Genomic DNA, 12,051 nt, shown 5'->3' on the forward strand with positions numbered 1-12,051 from the left:
ATAGAGTAAACGTGAAAACATGTTGCTGGAACACTGGGTGTTATTGGTTATTTCGAGAAACTGCAGTGGGCCTGTGCCTCGTGCTTACACTTTAATCGTGGGTCTGACAAATTTCAAAACTCAATGGGCTGAATGGCCTCCCCTGAGATTCTATAAAGTCACCTGTGGCCTTTGCAAATGAACAGCTGCTGTAACAGTGTCCTTAGTTTATAAAATGGTCTTTTCAGTGACGTTACAAAATAATATCGCAACAGCATCAAAACACCCCATGTGGGCTAATTTTTTAATTGTTTATGTTCATTCATGGGATCTGGCTGATATTTAGTGCCCTTCCCTAATTGCCCTTGAATTAGGAACCTTTTCTGAGGGTGATTAAGAGCCAACCACATCGCTATAACTCTGAAGTCAAATGTAGGCCAGACCAGGTAAGGAAGACAGACTTCCCTCCCTAAAGGGACATGAGTGAACCGGGTGGGTTTTTCTGACAATTGACAATGGTCATCATTAGACTTTTAATTCCAGGTATGTTTTCTTTGAAGAATTCACATTCCTCTATCTGCCGTGGCGGGATTTGAACCCGGGTCCCCAGAACATTACTCTGTCACTGGATTAGTAATCCAGAGAACCAATGTAACTGTGCCACTACCTCCCCTGTAAATGCAGAGAAGGGCTCTCTGAACTATGTCATGACGATGTGTTATAATTGTAACCTCCGCAATGTTACCCTGCTTCGTATTTCACATCCATTAGCCTCGCTTAGGTGGACAAGACCAACATACTTACAGCAGGAACATTGTCCCAGTGACTCAGACAACACTCCTCCCTTAACCACTCACTCAGTCGTGTTCAGGTCGCTGGTCATACTTGCTGATGGAATTGTGACCACACTACATGAATAACCCATCACCACCTGCTCCAGGGACAGGGAACAAATCCCAGCCTCACCAGTGACATCCACATTCCAGGAAAAAATACAAAAGTGTTTTGGGATACCACAAGGGTGCTACATAAATGCAAGTTTATTCTTTCTCTTCTTGTCTATTCGACGCCAGGTTCTGCAGCGTGGATTATTCAGGTGAATATTATTGAAAGAAAAACACAAATAAATGACAGCATTTTAACTGTAATTGCACTGACATTAAATCACACCTTCCATCTCCTAAACTATCAGATCATGAGTAACACCAACACATGATGGAGGCTGGGATGTGGAAATTTAATTTTTAAATGGGAAGAAATTAACTCCAAGAAGAAAATTAAATACATCTCGGAGAAAACAGGAAATGAAAGGTGCTTAGTGGTGATGTTGAATGGGAATCTGTCAAGTAAACAGGATTAGATTAGATAGCTCAGGTGGGAAAATACTGACACAGGACTGGTGGGCTGAAAGCGCTACAAAAACAGGGATGTTCCGGTACAGCGGACTAAACACGAGTGAGGTCCCTGCACCAGATCCATCTCCAAACCAGGACACCTCAGGGCTTTGGAGAGAGTGTGGGTGAGATTTACTAGGATAGGAGCAGGGATCAGGGACTGGGATTGTTCACCTTAGAGCAGAGAAGGTTAAGAGGAGATCAAATCGAGGCTTCCCAAACTGAGAGGCTTTAATAAAATAAGAAGAAACAGTTCCAGGTGACAGGAGGTGAGGAACTGGGGACAGAAAGTGAAGATTGCTGGCAAAAAAAAAAGAGGAAAGATGAGTGAATTATTCTTCTTCACACAGTGAGTTACAAAGCACCGAGTGAGCGGGAGATGGAAGCAGATTCGAAAGTAACAGCAAAACAGAACTCAATAAATACACGGAAAGGGAAACATTTGTGAGGTCATGGGAAATATTAACTGGACTGATCCTTCCCAGAGTCAGTACAGGCACGATGGGCGAATGGCCTTCTTCTATGATGTCATTATGAGTGAAGCGTGCAGGTCCAACTCTCCCAACCGTTACTCAGCCTCTCTCTGTCCACTTGTGCTTTGAGCTCAGCTTAATTAGCCTCAGGTTGTTTGTGAAGTATTGATCTGTAAACTGTTCCCTACGGTTTGAGCTCTGCACAGTCAGAATCTCTCTCTCACTGTGCCAAACCGTACATCACAGGCTGGAGTTATACTGCCATCCTGTCCAGGAGAATGCAGACCAGTGACGCACAAAATGCAGTTCAGAGGCACTTTCCTGATTAACATCCTGACAAGTGACTCAGTAAATTCACTTTGCAACATAGGCCCAGCTCCAAGCGAACACTGCACACACAGCAGGGCAGCTTTATGCTCAATCAACATTTTCAGCTTCAAATTCAAAACCTGCACAGACACCCACTGGGCTATGATCATTGGTTGTGAACGTAGCTCAATCCATCATGCAAACCAGCCTCCCATCCATTGACTCTGTCTACACTTCCCGCTGCCTCGGGAAAGCAGCCGGTATAATCAAGGACCCCACACACCCCGGACATTCTCTCGTCCACCTTCTTCCATCGGGAAAAAGATACAAAAGTCTGAGGTCACGTACCAACCAACTCCAAAACAGCTTCTTTCCTGCTGCTGTCAGACTGTTGAATAGACCCATCTTGCGTTAAGTTGATCTTTCTCTACACCCTACTGTAACACTACACCCTCTCCTTTCCATCTCCCCTGTGTATTCTATGAATGCTTTGCCTGAATAGTGTGCAAGAGCAGAAGGCAGAATCTGCAGAGACATCTTTACCAAACTCACTGCTATATTCTGGTCAGAGTTTAAATATCGCAAAGCTTCTGGGGAATTAAGCTTCGGATTTTGCTGCCTAATATTTCTTAGGAAAATGTCTCGGTCAATAAGGTGTAACCGTCTGAAGTCTCCAAACTTTATCAGCGGGTCCCAGGGATCAGGGAAATTATCCTTTGGGAGTTCAAACTTCCTGACCAATTCCCACAAGGTCGGTGCACTGGGACCTCCGCAAGGTATCTTGTGGGGTGGGTCCTGTCTCCATGGCTGCTGATGTAGTCCAGTGTCATTGATATCAGCAACAATCCAACCCTCAACACCCTCGGGCACTCAACATCACTGACCTGTCACTGGTGCTTCAATGTCCAACATGGTCTTCTCCTGACGGAGAATGGACGCTCCTTCTGTTATAATCCGCATCGCCACAGTCTCCTCCACGCGACCTTCTTTAGTGAGATGACCCTTAAGCACATCAACACGAGGCTTTCCATCATGGTCAAAAACTTCCTTAATCGTCAACCGATGGCTGGGAGGGAAGGGAACAGCTGTGGGAGAGAAGGGAACACAATTTACCTCAGAAGAAACGTGTGGCCCAAAACCACTTAACTTCCAGTTTATAACCAAGAACTATCATGTCAAATTTCCTTCGATATTTTTGAAGCACTATTTATTAAATATTTGCAGAATAAAATGAAAATGAACTCCCTGCAAGCTCACCAATGGAGGGGAACACATCCCAAAGACAGGTTTCTCTCTCCTGTGGATACACTCACAGGCAGTGAAGAACATTCCACAATTTCCAGGTTCAAGATTATTGAGAAATCCCACAATGCAGGAAGAGTTGGGATAGTGCGGATAAACCATTCGCAATGCTTTGTACTTGCTTTCCAGTCAGACGTGACAAATAACATTTTCTTGCTCATTATTACTCAAGTTAAACTTCTTGGGCTGGGTATTCGATGGCAGCAACTGAACAATCTACAAGGCACAAGTCAGGAGTGTGATGGAATATTCCCCACTCGCCTGGATTGGTGCAGCTCCAACAACACTCAAAAAGCTCAACACCATCCAGGACAAAGCAGCCCCGCTTGACTGGCACGCCATTCACCCACCTAAATATTCACTCCCTCCAGGGAGCAACAGTACGTCCCACTGACAAGGTGGGCTCAGCAAGACTCACAACACACCAGGTTAAAATCCAACAGGTTTATTTGGAATCACAAGCTTTTGGAGCGCTGCTCCTTCATCAGGTGAGTGACCCCATTCACCTGAAGGAGCAGTGCTGTGAAAGCTCGTGACGTGGTGCTCAGAGACTTCTTACCGTGCCCAACCCAGTCCATCACTGGCATCTCCGCAGCACTGCAGGAACGCCAAGGCTCCTTCGACAGCACCTTCCAAACCCATCTATCCAGAAGAATCAGGGCAGCGGATACCTGAGAACATCACCACCTGGAGATTCCACTCCAGGCCACAAAAATAGGCTGTTTCGCACCTTTTAATCAAACATTAACACCGATGAAAATAAACTTTGGTAATGTGATTTACTCAGAAGAAACTGCAGTTCCCTTTGATAGTTTTATTTTGTCTGGGAGTGTTTCCGTATATTTTATCGCAGACTGACCATCGCACTTACTGTTCACCTGGACCAACATTAACCAGATGTGAGATTTTTAATTAGCCACGCAGAGGGACTGATGGAGCTTCATTTGAATTTTTATATAACCTATTTCTGGTTATTGTGATTTTTTTTGCACCAGGAATTGAATTAAGCAAAATAATTAATGTGAAGTGGGAATTTAGTGCTTAAAAAAAAGAGGAATGGGCTGATCTGAACGAAGCAACGCTGTGCTGAGAGCAGGCTGCATAATGCAACCTTTGAAGTAGCTCCGATTCTGTGGCTGCTGCAGTAATCCAGCAAAAAGCATTCAGGCCTTTTCTTAAAGTGCAGAACACTTTCGTTTGCATATAGCTGGGACGCTGGAGGGCACTTAATGTTAATTCTCTTTCCAAGCAGTTATTTTCCATTATGAAGATGTTGTATTAAACAGTCCTTTTCAAGTGTTCACCATTGTTACAAGCTGGCATTAATATTTCACTAAGAGACACTCACTTTGAAAATCCACACTCGCTTTAAGCAGAAATGCAAAACTCTGGCACAATTTCAAAATCTGTTCCTGTTCTGTATCTGGGTGAGCAATACAAACACTTTTTAAATCCATTACTTCAACTGAAATTTTTAGCTCCGGTTTCCTCCCACAGTCCGAAAATCGTGCTGTGGTTGGGGTACATTGGCCATGCTAAGTCCACCCGCAGTGTACCTGTACAGGCACAGGAATGTGGCGACTAGGGGATTTTCACAGTAACTTCATTGCAGTGTTAATGTAAACCTACAGTGACACTACTAAATAAACTTTAATTTTAAACTCTCTCCTCTGGATTCTAACTCTGCAGCTTACACTGCTCTGTGCCTACCCCACTGTTTGCAAACAACACGGTGTTTCCAAATGGATTTGACTATCTATAAAGAGGGAATTTTTTTTTGTTGAAACCTTTCAGAAACCACTGGTTTAAAATTTGCACCAGGGTTTTGGGTGAAGGTGGAGGGGTGGGAAGGGGAGGGGGCTCTGGCTAAATAACAATTTGCATTGGTATAGCACCTTCAGTGTGGTGGAATATCTTGAGGGGCTTCACTGGAGTGTCGAGCATGTGACAATGTGAACCCAGTCAGTGAGGAGGTGTGAGTTCAGGGCACCAAACACCTTGGTGACAGAAGCAGGTTTAAAAGGAGAACGAGGTTTTACATTTGGGATGCACCATAGATACACAGATACCCCACAGAAAGCATTCTTTCTGGTTGGATCACAGCTTGGTCTGGGCTCCTGCTCTGTCCAAGACTGCAAGAAACTACAAAAGGTTGTGAATGAAGCCCAATCCATCACACAAACCAGCCTCCCATCCATTGACTCTGTCTACACTTCCCGCTGCCTCGGGGAAAAGCAGCCGGCATAATTAAGGACCCCCCCCACCCCCGACACACACCCCGGATATTCTTTCTTCCACCTTCTTCTGTTGGGAAAAAGATACAAAAGTCTGAGGTCCCGTACCGACCGACTCAAGAACAGCTTCTTCCCTGCTGCTGTCAGACTTTTGAATGGACCTACCTCGCGTTAAGTTGATCTTTCTCTACACCCTCGCTGTGACTGTAACACTGCATTCTGCACTCGCGTTTCCTGCTCTATGAACAGTATGTTTTGTCTGTATAGCGCTCAAGGGACAATACTTTTCACTGTATGTTAATGCACATGACAATAATAAATCAAATCAAAATCAAAGGTGGTGGGCGGGGGGGTGCAGGAGGAGGAGACAAAAAGGGGAAACTGGGGGGAGGATTCCGGAGTTCCATGCCCGGGTAGCTGAAAGCACAGCTCGAGTGATTAAATCAAGAATATTCAACAATCCAGAGTCTGAAGTGCATACAGGTCCAAACGTAGAGGTTGGCATCTCTGAAATGACAGCGCGAGTCCAGCAATCCCATAATAAGGAGAGAATTTGAGACAGGTGGCTGTAAAGTGAGCGTGTTAGTGAAATACAAACACCTATCAGCCTGCATTCATCATCCTTCCGTCTATTATCCAATTACAATGTAATGTTTTGGGAAAATAACCCTCCTGTAATGCTGAGACGTTTACATTAAACGTGGAATATTTGCCACCGGTAATCAAAGTTGTGATCAAAAACATAAACATCTCGACAGGTACAAGTGTCAGTGAAACATCATCCAGCAACAACTAACTAAAAATGGCTCAGAGACTAACGAGATAGGAAAGGGGCTTTGGATAAGGTAGGGAGCCGGACCCCTCGGGAATGGAGTCCGGAAGCACGGGGCTTTGGAAAAATCCACCCGCCAACAGCTTGGGATTCAACTGGAGCTTTCGGACGGTGGGAGATTTGGGGTTGGAGAGAGAGGACATGCCCCCTTTTCCTGTGTTCTGTTACTTTGCTTTCAGCGCACATCCAACCCTTGTTGCCCCTCCCCCCAGCACCCCACTTCCCCCCCCCAGCACCCCACTTACCCCCCCACCACATCCCCCCCCCAACCCCCCAACACCCCACTACCCCCACCCCCCCAGTGATGCCGTGCCACAATCCTGTGGCTCATTGCCTCCTGAGTTTTTCTCTTCTTAAAAATTATATGTTATAATTCATGTTAGTTTTTTCTTAGTGTGGGGTGATGAATGGGGGTACCCCCCCCACCCCAGCTTCCCTGTGGCAGAAGAGGGGTAGGTTTGGGGTGGGGGGGGCGGGGGGAGGGAACAGAAGGAACAAAGGAGCTTTCAGAGAGAGAGATTGGAACAAATGTGCCCACTCAGCATGACCACAACAGAGAGAACACTGAGGACTCTGACTGATTTCTCTCTTCTCAGCCGAACATAACGAGACAAAGTTTAAGACATCTCAGACACAGGGTGAACAGAGCGTTGGGGAGGTAGCACCTGGATAACTGATTCACCGGTGGCCCTGGAAATGTAATGAAGGGGCAGGAAGCGGCGTCTAGACAGTGACACAAGTTGGGCACAGGAATGTGCAGCTCTTACTGCCAATGCAAAATAAATGAACCAAAATACAGCCAGTGTATGAAGCTGCTCAAACCACTACAACCAGAGGCAGGAAATCACACAGCTCGTTCCCACAAAGTGACTTCATTAAAAGGATCCAGTTCACAACTCTCTGAAGTTTCTTAATTTACAAGAAAACTGAACTGAAGGACTTGTAAACAGCAATTCACAGAAGATGGGGGGGGGGGGGGGGCGGGGGGGGAGGTGTGTGCGTGTGAAGGGAAGGAGGGGTGATGGTGGGTGGTGGTGATGGGGGGGGAGGGGTGGTGGTGACGGGGGGAGGGGTGGTGGTGACGGGGGGGAGGGGTGGTGGTGACGGGGGGGAGGGGTGGTGGTGACGGGGGGGAGGGGTGGTGGTGACGGGGGGGAGGGGTGGTGGTGACGGGGGGGAGGGGTGGTGGTGACGGGGGGGAGGGGTGGTGGTGACGGGGGGAGGGGTGGTGGTGACGGGGGGGAGGGGTGGTGGTGACGGGGGGGAGGGGTGGTGGTGACGGGGGGGAGGGGTGGTGGTGACGGGGGGAGGGGTGGTGGTGACGGGGGGGAGGGGTGGTGGTGACGGGGGGGAGGGGTGGTGGTGACGGGGGGAGGGGTGGTGGTGACGGGGGGGAGGGGTGGTGGTGACGGGGGGGAGGGGTGGTGGTGACGGGGGAGGGGTGGTGGTGACGGGGGGAGGGGTGGTGGTGATGGGGGGAGGGGTGGAGGAGATCGCGCAAGTTGTACAAGACATTGGTAAGGCCACATTTGGAATACTGTGTACAATTCTGGTCACCCTATTATAGAAAGGATATTATTAAACTAGAAAAAATGCAGAAAAGATTTACTAGGATGCTACCGGGATTTGATGGTTTGAGTTATAAGGAGAGGCTGGATAGACTGGGACTTTTTTCTCTAGCGTGTAGGAGGCTGAGTGGTGATCTTATAGAGATCTATAAAATAATGAGGGGCACAGATCAGCTAGATGGTCAATATCTTTTCCCAAAGGTAGAGGAATCTAAAAGTAGAGGACATAAGTTTAAGGTGAGAGGGGAGAGATACAAAAGGGTCCGGAGGGGCAATTTGTTCCCACAGAGGGTGGTGAGTGTCTGGAACAAGCTGCCAGAGATAGTGGTAGAGGCGGGTACAATTTTTGTCTTTTAAAAAGCATTTAGACAGTTACATGGGTACGAGGGGTATAGAGGGATATGGGCCAACTGTGGGCAATTGGGATTAGCTTAGGGGTTTAAAAAATGAGGTGGCATGGACAAGTTGGGCCGAAGGGCCTGTTTCCGTGCTGTAAACCTCTATGACTCTGTGAGATGGGGGAGGGGGTGGAGGAGAGTTGGAGGAGCTTTTTTTCAATCTGTTTCCCAATACAACGTTGAGCTGCGAAATTACACTTTCCGATTGGAGGCTAAACTCCGTTACAGCCGAGTGGGTAAAACAGCATCAAAAACCACTGAGGAAATGCCACCAAAAATCACAACAAGCAGTAAAAATGTGAAATCTGAACAGATCCCAGACATAAACCACGAAAATCTTTGCTCCCTAATCCAATCAAATCACTTCCTACACTGTGAAACTTTACAAAGGATCACCGTTTTTCTATTCATCATCTGAAACTGCTGACTGCATTGTCGGGGTGTCAGCATTGGCTCAGTGGGTAACAACCGGTGTGTGGGATCTTGCTGTGCACAAAGTGCGGGCCACATTTCCGACATTACAGCAATGAACGCGTTCCAAAATGAACTTCCCAAGAGAAGAGTCCCGAGGTCTGGAAAGGCACTAGCTCAGAATGATCTCAGTGCTTACGTCAAGATTAATAAACCGAGGGCTGCAATGTGGGGAGGGGGTTAACTACAATAAGCCAGCGTTAGCACATCTACTTCAACCAGCACGAGTTACAAATGAATGGGACTCAGCACAGAGTGAGCAATCACACTGCGAGCTACACACCTCAAATAACGGGAGAAAATAACCAGTTTCTGAACTGTCCTTGCTGTCAGAGCCTGAGCGGAAACCTTTAATAAACATCACTCAGGCAGCTCGAGAGGAACATGAGGATTTGATTTGATTTATTATTGTCACACGTATTAACATACAGTGAAAAGTATTGTTCCTTACGCGTTATATGGACAAAGCATACCATTCATAGATAAGGAAAAGAGAGAGTGCAGAATGTGGTGTTACAGTCATAACTAGGGTATCAAGCAGGTACTCTTGTACCTTTTTCCCAAAGGAAGAAGGTGGAAGCGAGAATGTCCGAGGTGTGTGGGGGTCCTTAATTAAACCGGCTGCTTTTCCGAGGCAGCGGGAAGTATAGACAGAGTCAGTGGATGGGAGGCTGGTTTGTGTGATGGATTGGGCTACGTTCACAACCTTTTGCAGCTCCTTGCGTTCTTGGGCACAGCAGGAGCCCAGACCAAGCTGTGATCCAACCAGAATGAATGCTTTCTATGATGCATCTGTAAAAGTTTCTGGAAGTTGTAGCTGCCAAATTTCCTTAGTTTTCAAGGTCACGCTCACTCCTGCACTCCTTGGGAAAATATTCTTGGTAATTGTGAAGGCTTTCTTGGAAACATTAGAGAGATGAGATGGACCATGTCCACAATGTAAACACAAATCACTGAGCAGGGAAACAAAACTGCATTGATGCAGCAGCAATGATTTGGAGAGCATGTTTTCTGCACATTCGGACACAGAATCAAGAGCAGATCCGAGGCTCAGATTCTACCTGATTGGGGAATGTTTGGTGCCTGAAACAAACAGAGTTCAATACTTTCTGCTGCCACTTCACACTGCTGCCTCTTACATAAAATACAGCAGGCAACAGAGGTGCTTGGAATCAGCTTGTACAGGAACAGGCTTTGTTGATGGGTGAATCATAACCAAATCCAGTTCCATTAAAAAGCTTTATTTGGGACAGTAAGTGTCCTGTATCAGCAGAATGATAGCTCGGTAGGAGGGAGTTTGCCATGCAGCCTCAGGATTTGTGCACATTTACAGCTCCAGCCTCTCACTTACTGCTCATGTCAGTTACATTAGTGACTCGCTGCGACAGATCCACATCTCTCATCGCAGAAAGCATTTCTATCAGGATGTGACAGGAGGTTGACTGTGCTTTTAGCTGATGCTGCAAATGAGTCCCATCCCTCAGTGCTTCTGATAACTGGCGAAGACCTGGAGAGATCCCTGATCCCTCAGCGCAGGGTCACTCAGCCAAAGTGGGGGCAGAGATATCACCAAATCCTCAAAACATCAGCTTCAGGATCAATGCTTCAGAATTTCTTTAACTCTGCGGCACTGCTGCCTCTCAGCGCCAGGGACCCGGGTTCAATTCCCGGCTTGGGTCGCTGTCTGTGTGGAGTTTGCACATTCTCCCCATGTCTGCATGGGTTTCCTCCGGGTGCAGTCCAAAGATGTGCGGATTAGGTTGACTGGCCGTGCTAAATTGCCCCTTAGTGTTAGGGGAACTAGCTAGGAAAACGCATGGGGTTACAGCGATAGGGGCTGGGAGAGAATTCCAGGTTGAATGCTGAAATGATTACAGTCAGGGATGCGCAGAAGGTTGGCGGGCTGACACTTTAATTGATGTGTAGGGCTGGAGGAGATTCCAGAGATAGAGAAAAGCAAGGTACTTTGAATACAAAACATATTCAGGACTGAGGAAAGAGCAGTGGAAGTAGAACAAATCGGACAGTTCATTCTAACGGCTGGTCGAGGTGTCATTGCTGACTGGCCCCAAGCTGTCCTGTGAATCTTTAGAGAGACCCCTAACACCCTCCCTATCCCTGTAACCCCCTCCAGCCCCTCCCTATCCCTGTAACCCCCTCCAGCCCCTACACCCTCTCCCTATCCCTGTAACCCCCTCCAGCCCCTCCCTATCCCTGTAACTCCCTCCAGCCCCTCCCTATCCCTGTAACCCCCTCCAGCCCCCTACACCCCCTCCCTATCTCTGTAACCTCCTCCAGCCCCTCCCTATCCCTGTAACCCCCTCCAGCCCCCTACACCCCTCCCTATCTCTGTAACCCCCTCCAGCCCCTACACCCCTCCCTATCTCTGTAACCCCCTCCAGCCCCCTACACCCCCTCCCTATCTCTATAACCCCCTCCAGCCCCTCCCTATCCCTGTAACCCCCTCCAGCCCCCTACACCCCCTCCCTATCTCTGTAACCTCCTCCAGCCCCTACACCCCTCCCTATCTCTGTAACCCCCTCCAGCCCCCTACACCCCCTCCAGCCCCCTACACCCCCTCCCTATCTCTGTAACCCCCTCCAGCCCCCTACACCCCCTCCAGCCCCCTACACCCCCTCCCTATCTCTGTAACCTCCTCCAGCCCCTACACCCCTCCCTATCTCTGTAACCCCCTCCAGCCCCTACACCCCCTCCCTATCTCTGTAACCCCCTCCAGCCCCCTACACCCCCTCCCTATCTCTGTAACCTCCTCCAGCCCCCTACACCCCCTCCCTATCTCTGTAACCCCCTCCAGCCCCCTACACCCCCTCCCTATCTCTGTAACCCCCTCCAGCCCCCTACACCCCCTCCAGCCCCCTACACCCCCTCCCTATCTCTGTAACCTCCTCCAGCCCCCTACACCCCCTCCCTATCTCTGTAACCTCCTCCAGTCCCTCAGTCCTCTGGGATCTCTGTGCTCCTCCAACTCCGGCCTCTTAAACACCCCTGATTTCCATCACCCCATCATTGCTTCAGCTGCCTGGGTTCAAAGCTCTCAAATTCCCTCCCTAAACCTTCCCTCCTACTCAAA

General features: G+C 48.3%; 1 protein-coding gene across 2 annotated transcripts in view; it reads right to left on the minus strand.

The window, feature by feature from the left end:
* The window catches only part of LOC145348062 (protein phosphatase 3 catalytic subunit alpha), a 272,223-nt gene that overhangs the window by 167,233 nt on the left and 92,939 nt on the right, over positions 1–12,051 (minus strand). For both annotated transcript variants that reach the window (XM_080196211.1, XM_080196202.1), the window contains exon 2: positions 3,040–3,240. In XM_080196211.1, the coding sequence (XP_080052337.1) occupies positions 3,040–3,240 (201 nt within the window). The remainder of the gene's footprint in view (positions 1–3,039; positions 3,241–12,051) is intronic.

Source organism: Carcharhinus amblyrhynchos, chromosome 1, assembly GCF_965287045.1.
Source record: "Carcharhinus amblyrhynchos chromosome 1, sCarAmb.v2.hapA, whole genome shotgun sequence".
In the NCBI taxonomy this organism is placed as follows: domain Eukaryota; kingdom Metazoa; phylum Chordata; class Chondrichthyes; order Carcharhiniformes; family Carcharhinidae; genus Carcharhinus; species Carcharhinus amblyrhynchos.